Raw genomic sequence first — 26194 nt, 5'->3', positions numbered from 1 at the left:
GCAAATCTACAGTGTGCCCAGAGCATAGAAGAGCTGTGTGTGCCTGTGGTATTAAAACAAAAATGAAGCTATACATCTGAAACATGTCAGGAATCTCCTGAAAGATGTGTAGGGAGGAACAGAAGAAGGCAGCATCCTGTTCCTCTTAATGGGAAAACACAGCCTGCTGTCAAGGTGGGAGCCAACAGAACACAGAAAATGAGGCTTTCAAAACAGAATGAAAGAATAAAACATACATAATATATTAGCAAAAACCTGCAGCTTGAAGAGCCTGGACTTGGCCTGTAGTAAAAGGATAACTGCTTTAAGTTGTGATAGTTTCTTCAAAAGTTGTAAAACTTACTGTCTTACACACTACCCTCTTCATCCTGAAGTTGCTACTCCAATACAAATTGGTTAAGACCACAGCAAGATTTGTGAAAGTTAATCACAACTGTCAGTGCTCTGCAGTGAGTCTCATTTTTACAAGAAAGTGTCTACTCTTTCCCTTCTGGACTTACATAAGGATGGTTTTAATAGAATTTAAAGACTTTAAACACTGCAGTTGTCCACGTGTCACTGGCTCTCCTGGTAGCTCATCTGCTCTCCACTTCAGGAGTAAGTTAGAGATGCAAAGACTGAAAGTAATGTTAACTTAGTATCTGAGGCACCTTACATCTGTTCTGGAAGTGAATGGCAGTACATTGCCAAATGCCTGAGTTATAACTGCACTCTTACATAACCTGCATAGTACAGCCAGGAAATGTGTCTAACATGTGATGGCAAGGTTATTTTTACAGTATCATGGCAACAGGTTTTATGATCTGACATGTTTCCATAGTAGTTGCAGCAGAAGGATTAGGTGTCTGCCTTCCCCAAAAGCTTGGTTTTGCTGGTCAGAATGTGTTCAGCTGCTTTGTTTCCTCAGACTTTATGCAGAATGCAGGTGGTCAGCTGAGAAGCCAGCATCACCTGTGAGTGCCTTGTCAGGCACTGTAAAATATTTCATTCAAGCCTGTCACAGCTTCCCAGCTGGGGAAGCCTTCAGAAACAAGGCCAACTGTCTTGGGCTGAGACCGAGAGAAATGTGAACCGCTGCTACACAATAGGAGGAAGAGAGAGCATGAACTTTATCCACAGTAATCTCCCAACCCGAGCTTGAGATCAGCCTTACACTGTCTGCTATGCAGGAAGATTCCCAAAAAGCTCTTTCAGTTGTTTCTTCCTGTCATTGAAGCAGCCTGCAATGAGAACATTAAGAAGGGAGGTGCACAGGCCCTTACCTTACACCTTTCATGAGCACAGAGGGCAACTGCCCACTTTCAGATGAAGTTGTATTCATGTTTTATTTATGAACTACAGTCAGTGATGACTAGGTACACTGAGCTAAGTACTACAAAATAAACTCAAGACGTGTGTCAGCCTCTCAGAAGTATGACTTCAGAATCCAAGCACTACTTCATAGTATTAAGAGGGGAAAAAAAGCACAACCAGCTTTAGGGGAGTGCTTAGTAAACATCTACTGCAATGGCTGTAGATAAGATTTTCTGCCAAGCTGACATATGAAGAACTGCAACAATTTAAAAGCTTGAAAAGCAGGGCTATAAACAATATTGTTCCCTCCACGTTTGTGTGTTGGATTTCAATAGTGCTGCTGTAATCTAGTTGCTCACATCCATGTTTAGAAAGCATATTTTCCTTTTGGACTCTTGTAAGAGTTGATGTTTCTTGTTCTCTTGTTCTTGAGTGAAAGGGGTGCACTCTCCTCATGTTGAGGAAAGGCTGTAAGCAGGGCACCATGCCTGCACTGGGGGAGTACATACCTAAGTGTGTGTTTGCCATGAAGTTCCCATTCACCAAAGCACCCAGGTTTCCTCCTCTGCTGACAGGCCCATCGTTCCATATCAGGTCAAAGCCACCAACTCGCTTCTCCTTCCCAGTCAGCCTACAAGATCAAATACAAGTACTGAAGTCCCAGAGTAATGATGATTATCTTACCTGTGCACAAGAATAAACTCCTGGTCAGAGAAAGCTGAACAGCTGAAAGCAGTGGGCATCTTTCTATTATAAATATCCAAAGCTAGCACAGTTGTAAAGTCAACCACAAAATGATGCAAGCCTGGCTTCTTGGAACAGATCACTCCAGAAGCAATAGGTGTGGGAGGCACAATGCAGAAGGAGCTCTGAAGCAGTTTTTGTGTAAATCCCAGCTCTAACACTGACTCCATTTCCTTCACAGCACTGTGCTGTTTTGTTTTCTCCACTCTGAAGCAGGGGTATGCCTGCTTGCTTTGCCCAGTTTCTGGAAATTCATTATTTAACAGCTATAAAGCTTAGCACCTTCCAATCACTTGCCAAGCAAAGAGAACGTGTGAACACCTTCACACAGTAATAAAAACCTTGAGAGGGTACTAAGCATCTTTGCCTACCTGCCCTCCATGTCCACAACATGAAGCGTGTCTTCAAGCAGGTGACACTTGAGTTCATAGTCTTCCTGGCTGCTGGCAGCAAGGGAAGGTGATGCATTTACCTCCAGAAGCCAGCTGAGGAGATAGAGCACTAAGTTAGGGAGAAACAGGCAGTTTTACCGATGGCTCATCTAACAGAAACGTCCACAAAAACACTACACTGCCAGCAGGCAGGAGTAAATGTGAAGCAATAGGAAATCTAACCCCAAATCTCTTTCCCGCACACTGAGCCAAAGAACATTCTGAGCTTATTGCAAAGTTTCTATTCCTGTCCTTGATGGTAATAAAGAAAAAATCCCTCCAGCACCCAGAAAGACATGCAAGTTAAAACCAAACTCTAGAGAAAGCAGTAAACATTGAGGATAAATCACAGAAAAAGCACTAACCCGTTTTTGGTGTAGGAATGCAAAAGTATCCTGGGAACAGCTTGATAGCACAACAGTATTCAAATGGCTCTCCTACGAGAGCCGCATAAATGAGGCAAGCAGGAGTGGTACCCAAGCACTGCACTATCAATGACTTTCAGTCCAATCCACCACTTAGATTCGTTTCCTAACCAGTTGAAGTCGCTCCAGCTCCTTCTGTGCAGGCTGCCTACCAATACTTTGGTCTGAGGCTCTGCACTGAGTAGATGGTACAAGTTAGAGCTATCCAGGACCAGAGCTGAGCTGCATTTATTTGCTCATTCCAAGTAAAGCTGTCCCCAGTGGCACCACATGAAATGCTAACAGGACACGTGGCTGTCACAGGTAGACCAGCTACAAAGAGCACCATCAACATAAATCATATCTCAGGGATATTTCCTTACCTATGGTACTGCTTGCATTTTACGTAATTAAGGCTGAAAGAAGAATCCAGCTTGTCATTTCTGAAGCACTACTTGCTGTTTCTATTTTTCTCAACTCGTGTAATGACAAGTTAGTTGCATTTTCAGGTTCCTGCTGTTGCAATACTTGGGTTGCACATTGTAGCAGATAAAAACTGGAGAATTTCAGCTGAACTTTGAGTCATATTTTTCACTTAAACTGTGAGAAGAGCTATACTTAAAAAATAATCTAAGTAGAGTCAGATTAAGTTCTAAAGTTCTGGGGGTTTTGTTGTTTTTGTTTCTTTTAAACATCCTCAATCCCTACACAGCCTCCTTCCATTGGGGTCTCTCCTTTTAGCCATCATAACACAGACACAGGGGATGTGTTTTAGTGCTAGCAGCCTCGTGGTGGCTGGACATCCATCATCAGTGATGGGACACTGCTGCAATATACCTAGGTGGGAGAAGAGATGCTAGCAATCCTTCTGTCTCTCAGGATTGCTGTGATACATCGATGTTTTCGAGGGAACTTATTACAGAGATAACCAAAATAGCAGGTTTTCACAACACAGTGCAGGAGATTTAACAACTTTACGTGGTGCTGCACCCGATGTTCTGAACAAGAACAGCTGCATTCCTTACAGATTTCAGCTTCCTAGGTGCAAAACCTCGCTGTTTCACTCGCAGTTCCTGGACTGGCTCACTTGCAGCCAGCCTATAGGCAGCTACCTTCAGGATGCAGAAGTGTCCCCAGACATCCCCATCATCCCAAGGAAAGCAGCTGGCCTGACACTATAATCCCTTTTACACTCATTAACCCCCTTACGGTTTCAGGTCCTGATCAATCAAGATGTCGTAGCCATAGAGCTCGAAGCAGCGTTTGTCACTGATAATCACTTTCTGAACACTCTGGAGGCTCTTGATGAAAATGTTGTCCATATCCGCAAAGAGAACTTCCACCAATCCTGTTCCATGTTTGGCAGTCAAGTATTGTCTGAGCTGCTGAATCATCCACTTGCAGCCCTGAGACATCCAAACACAATTATACTAAGCTGCTCCCAACAGATGACCACACATTTAATCTGTGTGGTTTTTTTCAGTCACTCTACAGTCTCTACAGCCAAGCAAGAATTCTAAGTAAAAACCCAGAGATCAGAAGGCAAGGGCTACCAACTCCACAGTGCAATTAAGAGATTTTTAATTATTTTATCTACAAAGGAGAGAGAGGAGGCATTTTTAAAAAGCCTCCAGGTCCCCATCAGAAATTCTCGAAGAGCAAATCACCATCTTCTGTCAGGATACTGCAGAGACCTTCCTTTCCATATAGAATTTATAAAAGGGAACAGCCTATAAAATGGGAAGTTCAACACTATTCCCTACTACTCTCAAACGTTGACTCTGATCTCATATCTGCCATGAATCTGACATCTCATTTAAGATCTTCTCTCTCTTTCAGCTGCCACCTCTTCCAACAGGAAGCTCAATAGTGATAGTTATATGTAGCAATCATAACCTTGTTGTAACACTAAGGCCTAAGCTGTAAGATAGCTACAGCTCAGATAAATGCTTAAGCAGAAAGCTCTTAGAGTTTAAGTCACAAACATCAGCCTTATAGATAAGCAGACAGCTGCAACACAACAGCTAAAGCAGAATGCTCACCCAAGCTCTCTCCTATCAATGAAATCACATTTATTATGGGTGTCTGGAGACAACAGCACATTTAAGTGGCTGCAGCACATGTCCACAGCATGGCAGCTGGCACAATGAGGTCAGCTTGCTCCTATCTGCCAGACGAGCCCCAGTGGCAGGCCCAGGGGAGCATTCTGCAGGCAGTGCTACTCACTCACCTTCTCAGGATCGTAATCAGGCGCAGTCTTTTGCACTGCCACATTGGTGAGATGAACATCTGGCATGAAATAGAGATAAGGATCAAAGCCAAACAGACACTGAGCAAGTAAATACTGAACTCTTACTCTAAACCAACCAACTTTGACTCAGTCCCAATTAATTACCTCCTCTGTAATCAGAGGCTTCAGTCACCTGAGCTTATATATAACACTGCATGATGCTATCTTAGTGAAAATGTAAGGGAGACAAAAAAAAAAAAACCAACAAGAAAGGTATTTGGAAAATGAAGAGGTGACTGCTCTGAACTAGCAGCATACTCCATGGAAGCTCTTCACGCTAGTGTGCCTCTAGACCCCAGTGCACCCCCACCCCAGAACAGCTGCTGCACCTCCCCTCTGGGATGGCTTTTGATCATTCAGAGCAAGCATGAACTCTGCTGAACTTTCACTGAGAGAAGTGATGGATTTTCCTGTCTCTTAAGCCATCAAATTAAAGCGGGATACCTTTTGGGAAGATGTGTTAATCAAATAAAAGCTATCAAACTCCATACAGTAAGAAGCTTGACACACAGGAAATCAAATAGTCCTGTCCCATGAATCACTCTGTCCCTACATTCGCTGAAGCTAAGGAAAAAGAAAGGCTGCCAGAATTTAACCACTAACAATAAAACTAGGACTGACATTTCAGCATGAGCCCTAGCTGATTTGTCAAACTGACATTTCCAGTGATCTGGTGACATCAGTCTGCCAACGAAAAAAGACAAGAGAGAGAATGACAGTGGCAGCAACAGGACAGGATGATCCTGTACGTGTTTGCTGGAGTCACAAGTAACAAGATTCATGCGAGACATCTCATACTAAGCAGCAAAATTACACATTCCTATTCTTACCCCTCCTTATAGCTCACACAGACAGGTAGGATACAGTGATCATCTATGCTGTTCAGAGTAAATCTCATACTAGAAAACCGAGCAAATCCATCTCTGTATAACCAGGCCTTCAGTGGGCTGTACTGGGAGAAAAGGAAAAGAACAACTGAGAACTAAGATGAAAAAACCCAGTTCTGATATAAACAGCAGTTTGCACTTACAGATGTCACTAGAATATAAACTCTTAAGTCAAACTTTCGACCTACAAAGAACAGAAAAATATCATATAATCCACCTGCTGATACAGCTACCTGGTCTTAGATGCACTTAACATCAGTTTCTATCTAAACATAGACACAAAAGGACTGAAATTCACTGAAATTTTTGGTGACTTTGTTGTGGGCTTTTTGAACATTTATTTAAGTTTAAAAACACCAGTGGACCACTACTCCAAGTCAATGGCAGTTTACAAGTTCTGGAAAAATAATGCAAGATGTAAGCATGCATCCCTTTGAGTTAGCTTGACAAACATTTGGCCTAATGAACAACCTAATGAAACTCTTAATTTCAGAAAGGGAGCCACGTGAGGTTCAGCACACAGAGCTACACATGGAGTCCTGTCTACCCAGTGAGAACACCATAGGTTAGAATAGCTTTTTCCCTACAACAGAAAAGCAATGGCTTAAATGGGAATCTCACCTCCAATTAAGTACGGATTTTCAATATATCGCTGAACTACATAAGTCTCTATTTGTGTTTCATCCTTCTGCTCATTCGTGCGGCCACCATCCTGTGGGAAAACAAACAAGCAGTTCCCCCTTTCAAGCTTGTATACGGGAAAGATGGTGAAAACACACTCGGTTTTCCTGGAAGCCCTGCCTGCCTTTCAGAAGCCCAGATAAAGTGTAACAGCAAAGGGAGCAGTGTGACAGGGAGATGCTGCAAAAGGAAAAGCGCTCACCTGCCTCTGAAGATCTAGGCTCACAACAGGAACTCCACAAAGAAGGGATCTCCAGAAAGAGATCCTTGCCCAGTGCAGGGTCAGCCCTTAAATGAGGTCTAAGAAAGGTGCAGCCAGGCTCCATCCCTTCCTGTCTCACAGCTGAACTGCCTTCACCTGTGCTCCCAGGGCTGACCAGGTCCTTTCCCCAGGTGCTCAATCAGTGGCTCAGGCCGTGACTCAACAGTTACTATACATACAGCACCCAACTACTGGGGGAGATGTGCAGGAAGGGACTTACAATGAACAGAGCAATAGTGAAAGAATATCACACAAGATCAGCACAGGAAACCAGAACTCTTCGATTGAAAGAGAGGAATGAAAGAACAGAAAAAGAATAGAGTGTCTGTTGGGCATTCCCCAGACAGAACACACAGTCATGCTCACCATCTTCCAGTCGAAGATATCCTTTAGTTTTCGGAACAGGAAAATTCCTTTCCCTTGTGACCTTCCAACCTACAGCATGGAGAAGCCGAGTTACTTAGCATTAGGATTTCCTGCCGTTCCCCACAATTTCAGCACAGAAGCTCCACATAACCTGATTCATCATCTGTTTGTATGCAAGCACATTTACTTAATGTTACGGAGACAGGCAGAAAACGAAGGCATCCGATGAGAGCTCTAATGCTGAACACTCAGATTTACAAGTGTTAGGAGAATTCCTGGTGGAAAGGGCAGAGCAGGCAGACAGCCCACAGGAAAGTCCCACAGAGACAAATAAACAAACTCTGTCACATGCTTGCAGAAATATATCTAGCACAACATATGTTGTTGGGAATTTTTTTTAAGTCACACTTCAATTTGTGTATGCTACAGAAGAACTTAATTGAATGGGGAAGTCATGAACAATGTCAAAGAACGATGGCAAACAAGAGCAGAACAATCCTGAAGACAGCCTAATTCACACTGTGTGTGAAGAAGTGGCCTGGATAAAGCACCTGAGAAGGAAGGCTCCCCACAGGGCCTTCCAAGGGAAGCCCAGACTTCCGCAGTCTCAGGATCTTCCATTCTGCATGTCCAGACCTACAGTACCCAAATGTGGGAGTAGGCAGCCTGAGACATCACAACTCAGGGCTGCTCAAGAGCACGGCCCGTAACAGAGTTTATTTTTACTTGTTTGTGAGTTTTGAAGTCAGCCCCAAACAATTTCATTTAAGGTGCTGGTAAAATCCCAGTCATCACCATATTTACATATATCTTTGTTTACTGTATCTTGTTTTTGGTTTTTTTTTTTTTTTTTTTTTTTTACCATCTTAATTGAGGTTGCGGGCATAAAAAAAAAAAAATCAGCTTAATAGAAGGTTTTCTGTTGCCAATTAACACATTCCCATGTGTAGAGTTGGATAATCACTAGCTGATATCCTCCTGGCTCTAATTCACATATTAGTTTGCATAATTGCCTCACATTTACTTCTCAGAAGTGCCCTTACTGATAGGCCTGACTCGCAGCGTAAGGCAAGTTGTTCTGCCCCAGAGTTTGTGCCAGATCTCCTGCACAAGGCAAAGCAGCTGTCCTCTCACAAGTCTCACAGATGAGCAGATTTTCAGTTACGCACCCTGGCCTAATACTCACGATGTTAAATGGCTTGAGTCACCTTGCAGAAGCAAAGGACTTGTCAGATTTATGTTGTGTTGCTGTATTTCCTTTAGAAATTCTTCCTTGGTTCCCAGGACCCTGGTCAAATTGGAAATTGCTCCATTCACCATTATTCCATGTAGATACAGGTTTTGTGGGACAAATGTGATTCAGAGCACAAGGCTGCACTTCATGGGAGAGCATGGAAAAGCTAACATTAACAAAATCCACCCCAGCTTGCACTCCAGGCTGCTCATGGAATCTTCTGTAACCTCTCAATATTCTCAGGATGAAAGTCCACTCAGTAAATTGGCTGGATTTACAAGGGCTGATATTTAACACAGTGGGATTTCCTTGAAACCAAACAGATGTTTTCATAGCTCCATCCTTACGGGCTGCCCTAGAACACTGCTTAACAACAAGCCCAATTAGACAGCTGCCCTGCACACACATGCGCTCTTGTACACCTGCAGCTGAACTGAAAGATTTAAGAGCATGAACTTGGCCATAACCACACAGTGAGAATCCCTAGGAGCACAATCTGTTCCTCCACAGAAAAATCCGGTACTCTGCGCCGTCAGTACCGAATTAACTTTGGCTCTACAAATAAACTGAGCTGATTTTCAATTACTGAAATGAACTGTAACACAAGAAGGAATGTCTGGGTAGTACATGTTGGCCAGGAAACCAGCCAGCATTGTTGCTCCTAGCTACCCTGCTACATGCAGTTCTTCCTGTGGGTTTCCTGCATGTTTTCCTCTCCTTCCACAGAATGAAGGCATCCATTCATCTTTGTCTCACTTGAGGAAAGTGATTGTGCACTTACTGGTTTCATGATCCAAGTGGTGCCAGGCTTCTTGCGAAATTCTTCCACAAACAAATGGTACTCTGAAGGCAATTCAAAGGTCTTTGGAAAAAAGTCACATCTTGCTGCCTCAAGCTTTCCTGCTTCTCTTTCTAACTGCTTCCGAAACCTCTTCAGGTTCTTTACTAAGTAGTTCTTTCGACTCAGCTGGGTAGAAAGAGACATACAAGGTTAGGTTCAACAGATGCTCATGCAGACTGGTTTGCTTTCACTGTACTTGAGATGCTTCTGGTGATGTCTGCGGACTACCTGTACTACATCTTCTGCAAGGGAAAAAGCAAATAAACATACACAGTATTGAGAACTGCTTTTGCTCTGCGCAAATAAGGCTTGATTTCAATTTTCTATTTAATCTTTGCAAGAACACAGGAAAGCCAGAACAGAGCAGGTCATACAACCCATGTGTCACCGTTTCTAACGTACCCTTTCAGTGCAGGCAGCATACTCATTTCCAGCACAGCTCCACTCAGAACTGCCCACACCAAAATCATGATACTGTAATCATGAAACTGTAATCATGTTCACAGGCAGGTTTAACACAATCCGCTCCTGAGATTGCTGCCCCTGTGGCACAACCAGCAGATCTGGAAGTGTATTGGCTCTTGAACCGCAGCAGGTTGCAGATGAGTGTTATAAACCACTGCCAGTCTCCATTTGCACTAACACGGGTGAGCATGAAGGCTTGGAGAAGGCACACGTGCTTCTCAGCAGGACTGGAAGTGACAGGCAGGAGAGGATGGTAGCAGACCTTGTAGATGCAAGATTTTTAGGTGTTGCAACTTAATCTGCTCATAAATACAGAAGAGGCTCCCTAAAATACTGCCATTTTTGGAAGACATGTTGCAATGCATCATTCTCAGATGTACTTTTGCCAGGCTAAGGGTATACACGTGCATCCTAATGAACTGGATCTGCAGGAGTTCCCACTTTGTTATGTCAGGAAACGCACCTTTACCTACCAAGGGGAAGGTCTGGTCTTTAACCAGACCCCTTAACGTGCCGCAGTTGGTTTTGTTATCTTCAAGAGTCACAGACTTGTTGGTGTTTACCAGACTGGGAACACAGCAAAGCAAAGTGTCAGGTTCCCAAACAAAGTCCTTCCCAAAACAGGGGATGTTGACACATACTGATGGTTTATCAGAGCTGTAAGAAAGAGGCCAGTTTCTCACAGTGGAAAACATTACCAGGTATTTCCACTCATAACTGCTTCTCATGGAAACTTACTGACAGCTTAAAAATACCTCCCTATACCCTCCTAGTTTCACTCCACCTTCGAGGGCTCCTTACCTCATAGTGATTGCGAAAGTGGCAGATACGAACGTGCTCCTCCAAGTACACGTGGTCAAAATTCTCCCGAAGCCAAGTGACATCGCACCAGAGGAAATCCCACTCCTCCTCACTGGGGAGAAAGGGCCCATGCAGGGCACACAGCACGTGTTCACATCACCACCTCCACCTGCAGTGCTGTGCAGCCTCTGCTCCCCCCCACAGCTCTCCATCCCCAAGCAGGGCTGTGGGATGCACTCCCCATTTTAAATGTGAGGTTGCAGCACTTCCCACCTCCACATCCAGCACGGCCTACAGGCTCTATGGGCACTGTGGGGTGGCACAGCTCTGGGACAGGCACCCAGCCCAGGGGCTCAGCATCCCCCGGGGACCCCCGGCTGCCCATGCCACCCCCCCAGGGATGGATGCCAGCAGCGGCCCTGCGGCCTCGCAATAAGCCGTGCTTACTTCCTCGCCTGTTGCCAGCCGGGCCGGCAGCGCAGCACATCCAAGACGGGCCCGGAGAGGCCGCACTTGAAGCGGACACGGCCGAGTGGAAGCGGGGCGGCAGCACCGCGGGTAGAACCGGCAACGCGGCCTAGCCCGACCGGGCGCTGCTTTGTCCTCTGCGGGACGCGGGGAGCGGCGGCGGCCTGCGGGGAGGGAAGAGAGGAAAAGCGGTGAGGAGAGCCGGGTTGGACCGGCATAGCGGCAGGGAAGCCGGGCAGCGCTCACCGCCAGCTCCGCCATGCTGCGGGCCCAGCAGGCCGCGCCGTCTCCATGGCAACGGTGGCGCAGCGCCCCGGGCCCGCTTCCACTTGGGCCTAAGAAGCACCTGCGGGCCTCGGCCCCACCCTGCAGGCCTCGCCCTCCCCCCGTAGTCCTCAACTTCCCCTCCCTCCCCCCGCAGGCCCCGCCCCGGCCGCAGGGTGCTGGGGTTGTGCTGGAGCTGTGCCTGGTATGCTGTGAGCTCGTCCCCTGCCCCTGTGACACCCAGCTGTCTCTGGGGTGGGTGCAGCTTGGGGCTGTGGGTGGACTAGGTGTCCTGAATAGGAGGCTAAGCCAGGCCCACAGCCAGCACTGAGCTTTCTGCAGCCACGTCAGCAGTACTCAGGGACAGGTGATGGCACTTCCCTGTGCCATCAGTGCAGTGGACGGGTGGAGTAGCTGTCGCTGCCAGCCTGCTGGTCTATAGGGGTCTCATCCCCCCACCACTGTCACAGCGAGGGCTGGGCATGCTGCTGGGCCGAACAGACCGCCCTTGATCAAACAGGACAAAGGTTTTGTTCTTCTCTTCACACTGCAGCCTTGTCCGTCTGCGCTGGCAGCAGCGGCTGTCAGCAGACAGCACAGAGCTCCCACACCACCGCTCAGAGGTGGAGTTTCTCCTCCTTTGTCTCCTCCCGGTAAGAAGGAGCAGTCGGTGCGAGGGAGGCGGGTGCTGGGGAAGGGCTTTAGCAGAAGACGCAGGGGAAGCGGACGAGGTCTCTTCTGTCTCTCCTTCTTCTGAGGGATTGGGCTCTGTGCTGCAATCGAGCCCCTTGTCACAAGCAGCTGTCCCACAGGAGCAAGCTCTTCATGACAGAAACCTTCCCAGGCAGCATCCAGAGCGTGGACAGCAGTTTCATCTGGGGACAGAGAGGACAGTAGCATCGGGGACAAGGACACCTGCTCCCCCCCTATCCCAGGGCACGTGCTGCAGACCATGGGAAATGGCATGAGCAAGGTAAAGGGAGCGCTGGGGTGCAGGTCTGCAGAGCTGGGTGCTGCAGAACAGGCTTGTAGCGCTGGAGGTGGGAGATGCTGGTCGGGCTCTGTTTGTGATGCTGAGCAGTGTTACGTGTGCCAGGGAGCCACCACACTGATGCTGAAACTGGCACAAGGCACAGCTGGTGGAAAAGCTTGTTTATCCGCAGGCTGAGCAAAATCAGAAGCCGGCAGGGATGCTGTGTGAGGCTGCAGCAAGGGCTCGTCCTGACAGCCACCTCCAGCCACTTCAGCTGGGGCATGCATGCTTTGAACAGGACTGGTGGGCACTCTCTAAAGTGTAGAGGACAGGAGGTCACAGCAAACCCCTCTGAGGGAGGCAGGAAACTTTTCCAACACCTTTAAAAGAAAGGCACAAGCTTCCAATCACTTGCCAAGGAGTTCTGTTAGACCCAGAGGCTGATGGTGCCACCCTGTGCTTGCTGGCACAGGGTTCTGCACAGTGCTCAGAACATCGCTTGATGGAGGGGACAGGCTCTATTTTTTGGTTGTTTGAGCTTTTCCTGGGTCACAGGTGAGCAGAGATATCTTCTTTCTGCTTTAATAATCCCCTTCAATCTATAGCCACTCATTATCTGGGAAAGTTTTCAGTGTTTAAGATGGAGCTGCAATGCCCCATTTTATTCAGCGAGGAGCCTATCAGAAAGTTACTGGGGACAGGAATGTGCCATTATTCATGGCTCATTGTCCTGCCCTTGGGAGCTGGCCTTGCTAAATGGCTCTTTTACCATCTCATTTTCAGTGCACTTGCTGAAAGTTACATACAGGCACCCTGTCAATATAAAATTGATCTAAAATGTTAGGAATTGTAAAAAACAAAACAAAAAACAAAAAATTCCTAAAGCTATTAGAACAATAAATGTTCTAATGTTTCCAAGCATGGGCAGTGAAATAAGTGCAAGCATTACCAAACATGCAGCAGAGAGAAGCTGGAAGTGAACCAAGCCACACACAAGTGTGTACAGACTGTTAATCCTATTTTTCTGTAATGGGAAAGAGGGGAAATATAAAATAACTGAAGGTAGGAATGGATGCATGGTATCTCACTTCTGTAATTTGGAGTACTGTTAATAGAGGCATTGGCAAGTAATTGCCTTTTCATTAAAATAAATGAAATTTATTCAAGGCAAATAAACTTAAGATACAGTGTCCAGAGCAATCTGTCCCAGGCCTATTGGAAATGGACTCCTTGTAGAGCAGAGCAGAGCTGGGGCTGTGGGAGATCATGTCTGATCGCTCCCTACTCTGCCAGCACTGATCAGGGCTATCCTAGATCTTGTCCTTCTCTGGGTACTGCTGCTGCTCCAGGCCTTGAGGCAGTGAGGTGACAGCAGAGGGGTGATTTAGGCACTCATTTTAATGGCAGGACTTTTGCCTTTTTGACTGAGGCCAGGCTCACCCTGGCTCAAGTCCTCTGCAGGCTCTGCTTCTGAATGACAGACATCACTGAGCAGCTGTGCTCATCCCATACCCCACTGTGCTGCTGTCAGCCCCATGTGCAGGAGCCTGTGTCCATGCAGCTCTGTCAGGGCAGGATTAGGTGTGTTGGACACAGCCCAGGCAGCAGCATGGGGTGGGATGGAGTCCGGAGGGGGAAAGCATGTGGTGAACACTGCTAAGGAAGACAGGGAACCCCAGTGCACCTGGTACCATGGCACTTGTTCAATGCTTACAGACTGAAATCTTTCTCTGTGTCCTGCAGATCCTCCCTGGCCTTTACTTGGGAAACTTCATTGGTAAGCAGAGCCCCACACTGCTGAGAAGTCCCCGCAAAGTTTCCCTGACCTCATGGTCTCGTGCTGCAAGGAAGCTCCCCACCTGCATGCCTTTGGTGCCTCTGCCTGTGCTGCTCCGGGTTGGCTCTGCTTGGCTTCCCAGGGCTTGTCCCAGCTGCTTTGGGAAGGCTCAGGGGCTTCTTCTTCCTGCTGATGGATAAAAGCTGCTTTTCATCCTGTTCTCTCTATCATAGCTTCCCTGAGATCTCAGGAACCCAAGGGCTGAGCAGGGCCACGACCTTGCTAGGGAAGACCCCAGCAGATGCACCTCTGCTGTGACATGAAGCAGAGCAGGGACATCACTGAGACCAAAAGCCCTCCCAAAAGCCTCAGCTCCCCCACATTTTAGCAGCCAGGCAGAAAGGGGCTGCACACACTTGGGTGTTGCTCCCACAGGCCAAGTCACGTTCTGACACCAATTCGCTGTTACAATGGATTATCACTGTCAGTCACTCATGACTAAGGACTGGCATCTGCCATGAAAAAACAGCATTTATTGTTGTCTTCCCAACAGCTCTTTTGATGACTTTATCCCGGCTGGAAGTGCTGAGAGCATTCAAAAACACTGGCATGAATTGGCAAGGAAATGTCTTGGAAGTGGCCAGGCAGCCTGGCTGGTAGCAGCCTGCCACAAAAACACTCCTCACCCCTCAGCATCCAAAGGGAGCATGTCTGGGGCGAGGGTTAGAGGAGCTGCTTCTGGCAGGTACTGTTTGGGAGCCTTGCAGGGAGCAAATGGGGAGGACCCAACTCCAGGCCCATCACAGAAGTTACTGCAAGCAACCACCAGTGTCTGGGCCTGGCCAGATGCCACCAAAGCATTTCTCCACCAAGAAATTCAGGGTGATGACTGCTCATAGAGGCATTTTCTCTGACTGAAAGCATTTTCCAGCCATAATAAGCCTTTATAGACGTGTCACTAATTGCTGTCATGTTGACTGCTGGACTTGGGTGGGGAGGTGACAGCTGATGTATGAGTCCATGGACAGAGGGTCCCCACCTCCTGCTCCTGCACGCACAGCATGGACTCTTAACATGAGGCATGTCTCTTGAGGCTCACCACAATTAAATATTCACATCATGCCATTAGCACATCATATTTCAGATTCTTGGGTCAAGGTTTTACACCAGAAAATATTAGTACCCATCTCCAGCAGTCTGTGCAGTATCAGCGGGTCGTGTCATGAAAGGAAAACAGCTACAAAGCTGCTTAGCCAGCAAGATGAGCAGGCTCTGCTCCCAACAGAACTTTTGTGCTAGACCAGTGACCAGAATCACAACCAGAGGATGATAGCATTAGTAAAAAGTAGGTCATTTCCCCAGAAAGCTGAGGATACCTGATCTCTGTGCATGCAATTGCAGAAGGATGCATGCAAAGTGTTCCAAATCGCAGTTGTTTTCTGTAGATCCCTCTGGCCATGCCAAACAGCATTGATGTGAAAGGCTGCAGCCCTGCTCCTGCAGTCTGTAAGATAAAGCAGATCAGCCAGGCTGCAGCAAGTCTCCTTACTACAAGTGCATGTGTGAAAGCAATGTCAACATAAGGCATGTTCTTTCCTCCCTAAGCTAGTGAACAAGCAGAGGCAAGTGCAAAGCTGCTTGCTTGCATAAGAGAGTGTTTTTCCATGCAGAAGGGAATTTTCACCCAAGCAGCAAGGTCAAGTGCCTTTGGAGGGAGTAGGTCTCTGTTTTGGTATCCCTGGGTTTGCATTCCCAGGTTTCCAAGAAGCGTTTGCGTAGTTGCCTGTGTCTGCTGTGTTACCAAGTGCGTAGATGCATGCAGGGGGTGTAGTGCAGCTGTTCCTCCAGAGCACAGCTCTGCGTGCTGGTTTGTCTGCAGGAGCGCAGCGGACATGCTTGTGGGAAGAGGAGGGTGAGAAATAAATACATGCTAATATCAAGTTTTATCCTTTAGATGCCAAAGACCTGGAGCAGCTAAGCCGGAACAAGATCACCCACATCGTGTCAATCCATGAATCTCCCCAGCCCCTGCTGCAGGTAAGATCCTCTGCCCGATGCCAGCATGCAGATTTCTGCAGCTCTCTCCATGTTGCAGCATCGCCCCCTTCCAACTCTGAGCATCCCATGGCACATCCACCTCTCCCCAGCAGCAGTCTCAGAGGAATGAGGCAGCCCCTCTGCTCTCTAGGAAGCTTGCTGGTTCATATAACCTGGCCTTGAATGCTGATGAGAAGATTTCCAGCTCTCCAACCTTATCTCATTTTCCACCCTCTCCCTAAGCTTTCATCCCCCATTGCTCTTCCTGCTGCATTGCTGAGGAGGAGCGCAGCCCTGTCCCAGAGCAAAGCTGTGCTGTGGGAACAGGGCCCAAGAGGAGCTCAGGGGCAAGGCACCAGTGGCTGAGCTTCTTGTGTTCCTTTTATGTCTTGCAGGACATCACCTACCTCCGCATTCCCCTGCCAGACACACCTGAGGCCAGCATGTGAGTTCTCAGTGAGGCCAGCACAATGGGATGCAGAGAAGGAATGAGCATCCCACCCGGGAACCCAGGCAGAGCTGCCTGGAGAGCAGGGGAAGGCACAGAGCTGGCCAAGAGCAGTGGCATGTTCAGAGTGCGAGCAGCCAAAGAGGGCTATGGACCTTTCCTTGGGAAATGAGCACTAAGCTGCCTGGGTCTCAGCAGCTAGAGATGGGGCCTGTAAAGTAACAGGCTTTTTATTTTAGTGCTTTGTCCTCAAACTCTCAGGGCTGCACCACCTGCAGCCTAAAAATCTGGTTCCACGCCTGTAGTCCTTATTCTGCTTGTTCTCTTTTTCCTGCTAGCAAGAAGCACTTCAAGGAATGCATCAGTTTTATCCACCAGTGTCGCCTGCAAGGAGGGAACTGCCTCGTCCACTGGTAAAACTTCTTTATCCACATGTAACACCATGTTGTCCCAGCACAGCACAGCCAAGCCCACAGAAGTGGTCCTGCTGGCAGAACCCCTGCTGTAGCTGCGCATGTCTGCCAGGATCCCAATATCCACGAACCCACTCAGAATCCACCCTCAGGCTCAGCTGCAGACCCTAGCTGAGCAGGATTTGAGGAGCCCCTTGGGGGATGGAGAACCACTAGAAAGGGGCAGATTTTTGTTGCAGTTGAGCAAGTGAGGAAGGAGCAGTTTGTGGCAGGCTTCCAGGCAGCGGCTGCTGCTTTCACTTCCCCTGGGGAGCAGGTCGTATTTATAGACACTGATCAAGAGGACCTTGGAAGGGCTTTGGCTTCTCAGAGAGCAAGTTTGCTGAGAAGAGGAACCAAAATAGCTGAAGCACAGGAGTGGAAGAAGGGGCAGGAATAGGGGCAGGCATGGGGTCCGGGCAGCAGCCAGGAGCACACACTGCAGATGGTGGCCCACATGCTCTTTCCTTTGCCAGCCTGGCTGGGATCTCCCGCAGCACCACCATCGTCGTTGCCTACGTCATGGCTGTCACAGAGATGAGCTCTCAGGAGGTGCTGGAGGCCATCAGAAGCGTGCGACCTGTTGCCAACCCCAACCCTGGCTTCAAGCAGCAGCTGGAGGAGTTCAGTGGCAGTGCAGCCCGCAAGGTGGGATGCAGGACAGAGCAGGGACAATGCATCAGATCCCTTCCCTACACCCCTTGCTTGGATTCACACTCTGACACGGGCATGCTATTCTGCTTCTCCCTTTTTCCCCAGATGCGCAGGCACCTGAAGCAGAGGTATGGGACGTCCCCTTTCAATGACGAGGAAGAAATCAAGGCCCTGCTACCAGTGGGGAGAGGAAGAGCATCTCAAGCAGAGGGAGCTCGGCAAGGACTGGTACCAAGAGCCAGGGACATCAAGAGCACTGCTCCCTTCCTGCTACGGGTGAAGAGGACGTTCTCCTGCATTCCAGCTTGTCTGAAGTGATCCCAGCCCGGATCACCTCATGGCCTGGTAAAGACTAAGGAGCTGCAACAGCAGAGAAGTGCCACATCGCAGAGCCACAACGAGTCCAGTTTCCTTCTCCTCTCTGGGTTCAAGCGTGCCATCTTCTGTCCTGGCTTTCAGCTATTGGGGGAGGGATTCATTCACACTGCTGTACTCTGCAGGATCAGTCCATTAGTGCCTGGTGTGGGGGACATCTGGCAGAAACACAGATCACAGTTCCCAGTTCACCGTGGCAGTGACAGACAGGGCTTCCCAGCACCCAGGTGATGCTGACAGCAGCTTTAGCACTTCAACACCAGCTGCATGGGCCTCAGGGGCACACAAGGTGCAGGAGATCTTGCTGACTCCTCGGAGCAGTTTTCCCACCAGCAGCAGCAAGCTTCCAGAACCGAGGTGGCTGCAGTGCAGGGGCACACAGGAGAAGCTAATCATGCTGTACTGGTGCTCCAGGCCAGCCAAGCACAAGCCTCAAGCAAACACTGCAGCTTTCAGTGTTCATTGCACCGCATTCCCACCGATCCCAGGGCACAATCTTTAAATGGTGGGAAATAAATGTTTAACCTCGCCAGACCTCACTAAAGCAGAGCCTTAAGCTATTTTGCTTAAATACTTTCTATGTCCTTGTAGTATTAAACTTCTGTGTAATGCAGATTGACCTGCCTGGGACACAGAGGGGGAGCTGGGGCAGAAGGTTCCTTCCATAGGGTGATTCTCTTCTCCCAGCCAGGAAATGAGAAGCCTGTGTTGCTGTTGGGGGCCTGAGGGCAACTGCAGCCCTACAAATGCAGCTTGGAGTTATGTGAGCAGCACCCAGCCATACCCTGACAGCATCACCCATAGAAGACACCCGTGTCTCCAGTTTGCAGAGCAGAGACTGCTCAAAAGAGTTCTGCTCAGGACAGGAGCCAGGAGCCCTACTGCTGCTGCAGGGGACAGGGCTGTGTGGCTGGGCAGGAGCAAATAAGTACTCACATGGATATTGTTCTGCTACACCTTTTTTGCACCACAGAGCTGAAGCCTGCTGGGAGCTGCAGGAAGGCTGACCCACACCAGGAGCTGCAAACCCTGCTCTTCCCCAGCCTTGTGCTATTAACACCTCACACCATGGCAGCTACAGGTGGAGATGATGCTGGGCTACCAGGTGGGCCATCAGGATCACCTGTGGTGGCTGATGGGTGTCTTCAGTGCCCCTCTATGCTTGCAGGTGCTGCATGGGGTGCCTGGAGCCACGTAGGGTAGGAGCTCTGCCACACTTTTGGGCACCCTCAATGTCTCATTCACTTTCAGTACAGTAACTTATCACCACCCACACCGCTTCTGCAGAACCCTCCCCTACTGCTTCCCCCCTCCCTCACCCCACAGTGAGGAGATGGAAGGGGGGGCTCCAGCCCAATGCTGCCTGGCAACCTCACACCCAGATATTCTGCATTAACAGTCAGGATTTCCTGGTCCGTGCAATAAACCCACACCAAGTCCACATGCAGAGCAGCAGCAGCACCTCCGGGTCCAGGTCTGCAGCACTGCAAAACATTTATTTTGGCAGATCCAGTTTGCACAACTGGAAAAATACAGGCAAGGGCAGCATTAGATGTGAGTTAATGTTTGACTGCTTTTTGAAAGGCATTTCAGCATTGAAAGTAGAAGGGTTAAGCAGCTTCACCTTTCCTGTGCAGGGAGCAGCACGATAGGGGAACAGACTGCTGAGCATCTTCCCTGCTGGCATGCTAATTGCATCCCTGGGTCCTGCACGTCACCATCTCTGTGAGGAGTGGAGAATTCCCCAGCTGATAAGGGCTGTTATGGCCATGTTGGGACTGCCTGATGAGCTTAGATTAGTTTGAGGACTTGGAACCAATTTGTGCAAGCCACCAGGATGGCAGCAACCCCTTGGAACCATCTCAGTGCACAAAGGAGTAATGTGAATCCTCCTTTGCAAAACCCCTGCCCCCTTTTCATGGAATAAAGCACCTGGATCACACCAGTAAGGGGTGAGGAGGGGCCAGGTGCTGTCCCTGCCAAACTACCTTGCAAGGGCTGAAACAGGGCTGGTGCTCAGTCCACATCTGAGCCCTGATGGAAATCCCATGTTTGTGGTGGGGAGGTCACAGCAGCTTCCTGTGCTCTGCATCCCCTTCCAGTGTCCCTGTAACACCGGCCTGGCCCAAGCAGGGTGGCTGTATACTGCCAGGGCCAGCAGGCTCCTGCCCCCTGTCCCCAAACTGCCCTGTGCAGCACTGGCACCTGGCTGTGCCCTGTGCCACGTGGCTGTGCCCCATCCCCACACCCTGTGGGAAACCCCAGGGAGGGGAAGGCCAGAGCCTGGCACTGTGTCACCGCTTATTCATTTTGAGGATTTCCAGCTCAGAACAGCTGGCCCAGAGGTAACTTTCTCTTACTCAGAATTGGAAATGAAACCCAATGGGGCGGTGATGGAGCTGCAGTGTCAGCCCCCCAGGCACAGTGCACAGTGCAGTGGAGGAAAGAATTGGTAGAGCCATCATCACTGTTGCAGCAGCTCGCACCAGCCTGGCTCCGTGGTATCACGTAGCTTGGAAAAGACCTCTATGATCCATCCCCAAGTCTATCCCCAGCCCACCCCACCATGCCTACTGCCCACGTCCCTCAGTGCCACATCCCCACGGCCCTGGGACACCTTCACGGGCGGTGACGCCACCACGCCCTGGGCAGCTTTGCCACTGCATTATCACTCTTTCTGAGCCCAAGCACAGCCCCAGGGCACTGCGGGAAGCGAGGTGTCCCGACGTGTCCCGGTGCCCCGGGTGCGCTGCGCCCTCCCCTCGGGCCGGGATGCCGCCTTCCCGGGGCGGCAGCGAACCGAAAGCGGCGTCAGGAAAGGGAAAGCGAAAGGCCGGGTCCCGCCGCGCTTTCGCTTTCAGGGCCGCCGCGCGTTCCCGAGGGTGGCGGGGCCGGGCCGGGCCGGAGCCGGGATGGCGGAGCCGGGGTCTCCCATGCGGCTGAAGGAGTGGCTGATAGCGCAGATCGACAGCGGTCGCTACCCGGGGCTGCGCTGGGAGAACCGCGAGCGGACGCTCTTCCGCATCCCCTGGAAGCACGCGGCCAAGCAGGACTACCGGCAGCAGCAGGACGCCGCTCTCTTCAGGGTACGGCCACTCCCAGAGCCCCCCCGGAGCCCCTCCACCGGCCTCACTCCCCCTACATCCCCGCTGCATCGCCCCGTGCTTCCCTCGGATCTCCTCCTCGCTGCTTTCTTGCACTCCCCCTAATCCCCGCAGCACCATCCCTGTGCCCACCCGGTCCCCGCTGCCCTCTTCCGCGTCCCCCCACTTCGCAGCACCGACCCCGGTGTGCCTCCGCTCCGCGCTGCGCTCACCCCGTGCGCCTCCCGACACCGTTCGCACCCCCGGACCCCGCTGCTCAACCATGTTCCACCCCCCCATACTCCCGATGCCCAGCCGTCTAGCCTCCCCCCCATCCTCTCCGCACCGGCTCTGTGCCCCCTCGAACCCCCATCCCCTCCAGCCCCCAGCTCCGGGCTCCCACCCACCCCCCCGGGCTCCTCCCATCCCCGTGCCCAGCGCAGCCCCCGCTCTTCCCGCAGGCTTGGGCCGTCTACAAGGGCAAATACCACGAGGGCACGGACAAGGCGGACCCATCCACCTGGAAGACGCGGCTGCGCTGCGCTCTCAACAAAAGCACCGACTTCCAGGAGGTGCCCGAGCGGAGCCAGCTGGACATCTCTGAGCCTTACAAGGTGTACCAGATCGTGTGTGATGGCACCCGGGATGCAGGTACCCCCTGCCAGGCTGCTGTGCCATTCCCCTGTGTCCCACATCCTATGGGCATCACCGCTCCGTCCCCTTCCTCCCCGCTCCTCGTCCTCTGCAGAGCTCTGGGCTGTGCTCAGGCAAATTGCTGTGCTGGGGTCAGGACTGGGCTGGCTTTCCTCGTGCTGTTTTTGGGGCTCAGTGTTTTGTTCCCTGTTCCCTGCAGAGAAGGATGAGAAGGATGGCAGAATGCAGCCCACAACCAGCAAGGACTCACAGGTGAGTCATCCCCCACCAGGGGGCTCGTGGGAAGGTGGGACCCCAAATCCCCTCTTTCTGTGTCTGCTCCCATTGCCCGCATCCAGCATCCATCCTGGTTCCCCATACCTGGGGTCCAGGGGTAGCAGGAGCTGGCTCAGGATCCTTCATTGCCTTCACTGTGGCTACTCTTATCCCCAGGGCCACATGGCCGAGGAGAGCCACCGAGGCACAGCAGGAACGTGCCACATGCCCACATTACCCCTGCTAACTGCCCATCCGGCAGAGCGAGGTGAGAGAAGGGCCACGGTGATGCGGGGGTCACAGGGTGGGACTGAATACGGGTACAATCACTGCTCTGCAGGAGCCACTCTGCTCTCCTTGCGCCCACACCACCTCCACCCCAACCCAGGGTACCACGTGCGGGGAATCTTCTATGGCTGGAGCCCGACCCGCAGCCACCTGCTCCCCAGGGCCCCATCCTTCCTCCCTGCCGAGGATGTCAACCACTCAGGTAGGAGCTGTGCCAGCCAGGCTGCAGTCCCCCGAGACCCGCAGCCCCACACTGACCCCCGCTTCCTGCAGACTGCTGGCTGCACATCCGCCTGTACTACTGCGACGTGTTGGTGAAGGAGCTCACCACCCGCACAGCCGAGGGCTGCCGCATCGCCTCGCGGGCTGAGGGTCCCTACGGCACCTCCTGCATGGAGCAGATCGAGTTCCCCCCACCACGTGCGCTGGGAGGTGGCGGGTGGACAGTTGCTGTGACTGAGGTTCTGGAGAGGCTGCTGCCCCACCTGGAGCGTGGGGTGCTGCTGTGGGTGGCCCCCGAGGGGGTCTTCATGAAGCGGCAGTGCCAGGGCAGGGTGTACTGGAATGGGCCGCTGGCCCCACACCGGGACTGGCCCAACAAGCTGGAGCGGGAGAAGACCTACAAACTGCTGGACACACAGCAGTTCCTGGAGGGTAAGTACCTGCCTTGCCACGCAGCCCTGGGGACCGTCAGCCCCATCCCCATCATGGCTCCCATCTTTGGGGGATCGCTATGGGGCTACAGGGATGGTCCCATCCCTGTGCGGTGTTGCAGAGCTACGCAGATACCTGAGCCACGGGCAGCCAGCCCCACAGTACCAAATCCACCTGTGCTTTGGTGAGGAGTATCCCACCAGCACCGGCCGCCACCTCCAGAAGCTCATCATGGCCCACGTGAGTACACGCAGGGCTGCTGACGGCTGTGCCCATCAGTGGGGCGATGGGGATCCGCGGTGCCAGGCATGGACCCCATCCTCCCAGCAGCTCCGTGTCCCGTAGGTGGAGCCGGTGTTTGCACGAGAGCTCTTCCATCACGCCCAGCGCCTGGGTCCTGCACTGCTTAGGGGCTGCCCCCAGCTCTGCACGCCCGCAGCCCCGGGGCGCATCGCCCACGTCCTGCAGCAGCTCTGCCAGCCCTGAGCCGGGCAGTTGAGGGGACACGAAGCCTGGGGACGCGCGGCCGCGCAGCGGCGAATCCGTAAAGCCACGGGGCGTTCAGCAGGGACGGATGCAGATGGATGCTGGCTGGAGCGGGGCGCTGCACGGAGCGCTGTATTTATCCCCCAAGAGCCCAGCGGAGGCTGCTAGGTGCAGTTGTGCCCAGCAGGGGACAGCCAGCTCTGTCCTGGTGCCTCGCACTGTGGGGACTTGCTGTAGAAATAAAGGTTGTGCCGCTGACTGCAGCATTGGGGCTGGGGCTGTGCTGCGGTGCAGGCTGCGGGAGAGCTGAGTGAGGCAGAGCCAAGCGCTGCAGGGATATCAGGAGCTGAGCACTGTCTGGAGCCATGCAGCTCCCGCTGCACCGAGCCCCATCCTGCCCTTTGCTTCCCAGCCCCTTGACAGGGCTGTGGATAGCAGCGAGGTGCCCAGGAGCTACCCTCACAACCGGGCACCACGCCCCAAAAGCACTTGCTGCCCATGCCTCAGTTTCCCCCAGCGGTGGGTGAGGGAGCTCACAGGGGGCGGTGGGATTGTGCTGCACCCCGGAGCTGATGTGCCCAGGCAGCTGAACTCAGTGTGTGCACCCAGCATGGCACGGGGACCTGGCTTAGAGTGGGGACATGGCACAGAGCAGGGACACGGCACGGTGCGGGGATCCAGCCCACCCCAAGAACGGCGTTGCCCGGGAAGCCCCATCCCCACCCTGCAGCCTCCCACCCCACAGCATTGCCCCACTCCACACCACCCGGGGCTTGGTGCTGCGAACGGGCGGGACGCGCCCTGTGCCCCGGGAACCTCCCGTACCCATTAAAACCCCACAGCAGTGCCAACCCGAGCCCGCTGGCTCCCAGCCCCGGGGCCGGCCCCGGCTGCGCGTCCGGCCGCAGGGACCAGCGCTGGACGATGGGGCCCCGCTCCGCCCTGGGCGGCCCCACGGCACCGTAGAGGAGGGGCCCGCCGCCCCCACACCGTTGGGGCGTTTTAACGGGCTCGGCCGGAGCCGGGCAAGCAGAGTGAGGACGGCAGGATGCAGCCGGAGCTCCCAGTCGGCTCCGCAGCTCTGCGCGGCCGCACGGCCCCCGACAGCCCCTATCCCGGCCCCTCGCCGCCTGCGGAGGCCACCAAGCCGCCCTACAGCTACATCGCCCTCATCACCATGGCCATCCAGAGCACTCCTGAGAAACGCATCACTCTGAGCGGCATCTACCGCTACATCATGGGCCGCTTCACCTTCTATCGTGACAACAAGCAGGGCTGGCAGAACTCCATCCGTCACAACCTGTCGCTCAATGAGTGCTTCGTCAAAGTGCCTCGCGACGACAAGAAGCCGGGCAAGGGCAACTACTGGACTCTGGATCCCGACTGCTACAACATGTTTGAGAATGGCAGCTTCCTCCGGCGCCGCCGCCGCTTCACCAGAAAAAGGGCCCTGCGGGACGGTGAGGGGGATGAGGGACGCAGGAAGACTCCCAAAACCCGCTCACGGGCACCGCTGCCAGAGGAGGGGAAAGCGGAGAGCGGCTTTGGGTCGTCGACAGCAGAGCAGAGGGCAGAGGGCGTTGGGATGCCGGGCCGTGCCGGGCAGATCTGTGCTCACCCGCAGCCCAAAGCGCCATTCTTCACCAAGGAGCCGCTCGGGGTCCCCCAGGAGAGCCGCCTGCCCGCCCCCCCCCAGCCCAAGCAGACTGCCTTCGGGGGACCCCCGGCCGCGCTGCCGCTGCCCCGGCCAGGTCAGTACCCGCTGCCCGCAGAGCCCGGCCACCCCGCACAGCGCTCCCCAGACCACACTGCGTCCCCCCCGGGTGATCTGGAGGGCAAAGGGCCGGCGGCCCCCGCCATGGGGCTGGGCCAACCCTTCGGGCAGGTGTCTCCCGTCTTCCCCAGCACCCTGCTGGGCACGGGCAAGCCCCCCCCATCTTGCTTCCTCGACGGCGATGGCTACAAACAGCCCCCCCTGCCCGTGTTCGGCTCCTTTGGCCGCGCGGGGCCCGAGGCGCTGGGGGGCAGCTACCAGTGCCGGGTGCAGGCGCTGAGCTTCTGTGTGAACGAGCGGCCGTGCGGTGCAGCGCTGGAGCATCTCCTGGCTGCGGCCCCCACCGCTGCTGCCGCCACCCCCCCGGCCCCGTGCCAGCCGCCCTTTGGGGTGGGCGAGCAGAAGGAGACGTGGGGCACGGGGGGGACGATCCCGCTGCAGGGGGGTGGTGGTTACCCCCTGGGGCTGCCCCACTGCCTCTACCGGACGCCTGGAATGTTCTTCTTCGAGTGATGGACTGACACCTCCCCCCCGGCCCCCGGCACCATGCGGGGCTCCGGCTATGGAATAAAGCACATTCGCCCACGCTGCCTCTGTGTCTCTGCGACCCGCTCGGGGTGGGGAGCAGGCAGGGTGCATCGGGGCCACTCCGTTCCCAGCCGGATTGCTGCTGGGACACGTGTCTCTGTGGCCACCCACTGCGGCTCTCCTCCATAAGGACCCCCGTTCTGGTGTCCGTGGGCTGGATGGTCCGGCATCCCCAGAGATGATGGGGATGGAGCCCCTTCATGATGCAGCTTTGTCCTGGAGTGACAGAAGGGAACCCTCTCTATAAAGGGCTGGGGAACATACT

The 26194-nt window shown here is 52.6% G+C and overlaps 4 protein-coding genes across 12 annotated transcripts; 3 read left to right on the top strand and 1 right to left on the bottom strand.

Annotated features, from left to right (window-relative positions):
• Positions 1 to 218: 218 nt before the first annotated feature.
• TTLL9 (tubulin tyrosine ligase like 9) lies at positions 219 to 11592 on the bottom strand. Of its 3 annotated transcripts, XM_010722675.4 has the most exons (13): positions 11414 to 11586; positions 11147 to 11331; positions 10700 to 10811; positions 9374 to 9559; positions 7359 to 7427; positions 6671 to 6761; positions 6193 to 6233; positions 6027 to 6114; positions 5103 to 5161; positions 4082 to 4278; positions 2409 to 2522; positions 1803 to 1924; positions 219 to 1220 (listed from the first exon to the last, which is right to left on the bottom strand). In XM_010722675.4, exons 1-13 carry the CDS (start codon positions 11426 to 11428, stop codon positions 1162 to 1164), a joined length of 1338 nt encoding a protein of 445 aa, XP_010720977.2. In that variant the 5' UTR covers positions 11429 to 11586; the 3' UTR covers positions 219 to 1161. The 3 variants fall into 3 exon arrangements, with proteins under 3 accessions (XP_010720977.2, XP_085097417.1, XP_085097419.1); XM_085241291.1 differs by lacking the exon at positions 219 to 1220 and having other exon boundaries at positions 1307 to 1924; positions 11414 to 11591; XM_085241293.1 differs by lacking the exons at positions 219 to 1220; positions 4082 to 4278; positions 6027 to 6114; positions 6193 to 6233; positions 6671 to 6761 and having other exon boundaries at positions 1307 to 1924; positions 11414 to 11592.
• DUSP15 (dual specificity phosphatase 15) lies at positions 11215 to 18691 on the top strand. Of its 6 annotated transcripts, none has more exons than XM_085241311.1 (9): positions 11215 to 11358; positions 11985 to 12084; positions 12244 to 12404; positions 14148 to 14181; positions 16136 to 16218; positions 16614 to 16663; positions 17005 to 17079; positions 17595 to 17766; positions 17878 to 18691. In XM_085241311.1, exons 3-9 carry the CDS (start codon positions 12384 to 12386, stop codon positions 18088 to 18090), a joined length of 648 nt encoding a protein of 215 aa, XP_085097437.1. In that variant the 5' UTR covers positions 11215 to 11358; positions 11985 to 12084; positions 12244 to 12383; the 3' UTR covers positions 18091 to 18691. The 6 variants fall into 6 exon arrangements, with proteins under 6 accessions (XP_085097437.1, XP_085097439.1, XP_010720924.1 ...); XM_010722622.4 differs by lacking the exon at positions 11215 to 11358 and adding an exon at positions 11587 to 11636; XM_019622347.3 differs by lacking the exon at positions 11215 to 11358 and adding an exon at positions 11608 to 11686.
• Positions 18692 to 20816: 2125 nt separating this feature from the next.
• Positions 20817 to 23830, top strand: LOC100540040 (interferon regulatory factor 4-like). 2 transcript variants are annotated; one of them, XM_019622346.3, is made up of 8 exons: positions 20817 to 21233; positions 21692 to 21881; positions 22084 to 22136; positions 22317 to 22407; positions 22480 to 22629; positions 22701 to 23081; positions 23203 to 23321; positions 23427 to 23830. In XM_019622346.3, the coding sequence occupies exons 1-8, from the start codon at positions 21060 to 21062 to the stop codon at positions 23565 to 23567; spliced, it is 1299 nt and encodes a 432-aa protein (XP_019477891.1). In that variant the 5' UTR covers positions 20817 to 21059; the 3' UTR covers positions 23568 to 23830. The 2 variants fall into 2 exon arrangements, with proteins under 2 accessions (XP_019477891.1, XP_010720923.1); XM_010722621.4 differs by having other exon boundaries at positions 20820 to 21233; positions 22528 to 22629.
• Positions 23831 to 23971: 141 nt separating this feature from the next.
• FOXS1 (forkhead box S1) lies at positions 23972 to 25926 on the top strand. The gene has a single exon (XM_085241302.1). It carries the CDS (start codon positions 24616 to 24618, stop codon positions 25852 to 25854), a length of 1239 nt encoding a protein of 412 aa, XP_085097428.1. The 5' UTR covers positions 23972 to 24615; the 3' UTR covers positions 25855 to 25926.
• The last annotated feature ends 268 nt before the right edge of the window (positions 25927 to 26194 follow it).

This window comes from Meleagris gallopavo, chromosome 22, assembly GCF_905368555.1.
Source record: "Meleagris gallopavo chromosome 22, MGAL_WU_HG_1.1, whole genome shotgun sequence".
NCBI classification, from domain to species: domain Eukaryota; kingdom Metazoa; phylum Chordata; class Aves; order Galliformes; family Phasianidae; genus Meleagris; species Meleagris gallopavo.
This window is presented reverse-complemented; position numbering and strand designations above follow the sequence as displayed.

Bases quoted from the DNA above. Each gene is read 5' to 3' on its own strand.
- TTLL9 (XM_085241291.1), bottom strand. The intron at 9,560-10,699 runs GTAAGGAGCCCT...CTTTCTACCCAG, and splicing joins ACTTTCGCAATCACTATGAG to CTGAGTCGAAAGAACTACTT. The intron at 5,162-6,026 runs GTATCCTACCTG...ATTTCATGCCAG, and splicing joins GAACAGCATAGATGATCACT to ATGTTCATCTCACCAATGTG.
- DUSP15 (XM_085241311.1), top strand. From the start codon at position 12,384: ATGGGAAATGGCATGAGCAAG. The intron at 14,182-16,135 runs GTAAGCAGAGCC...TTTATCCTTTAG, and splicing joins TTACTTGGGAAACTTCATTG to ATGCCAAAGACCTGGAGCAG. The intron at 16,219-16,613 runs GTAAGATCCTCT...TATGTCTTGCAG, and splicing joins CTCCCCAGCCCCTGCTGCAG to GACATCACCTACCTCCGCAT.
- LOC100540040 (XM_019622346.3), top strand. From the start codon at position 21,060: ATGGCGGAGCCGGGGTCTCCCATGCGGCTGAAGGAGTGGCTGATAGCG. The intron at 21,882-22,083 runs GTACCCCCTGCC...TGTTCCCTGCAG, and splicing joins TGATGGCACCCGGGATGCAG to AGAAGGATGAGAAGGATGGC. The intron at 22,408-22,479 runs GTGAGAGAAGGG...ACTGCTCTGCAG, and splicing joins TGCCCATCCGGCAGAGCGAG to GAGCCACTCTGCTCTCCTTG.
- FOXS1 (XM_085241302.1), top strand. From the start codon at position 24,616: ATGCAGCCGGAGCTCCCAGTCGGCTCCGCAGCTCTGCGCGGCCGCACG.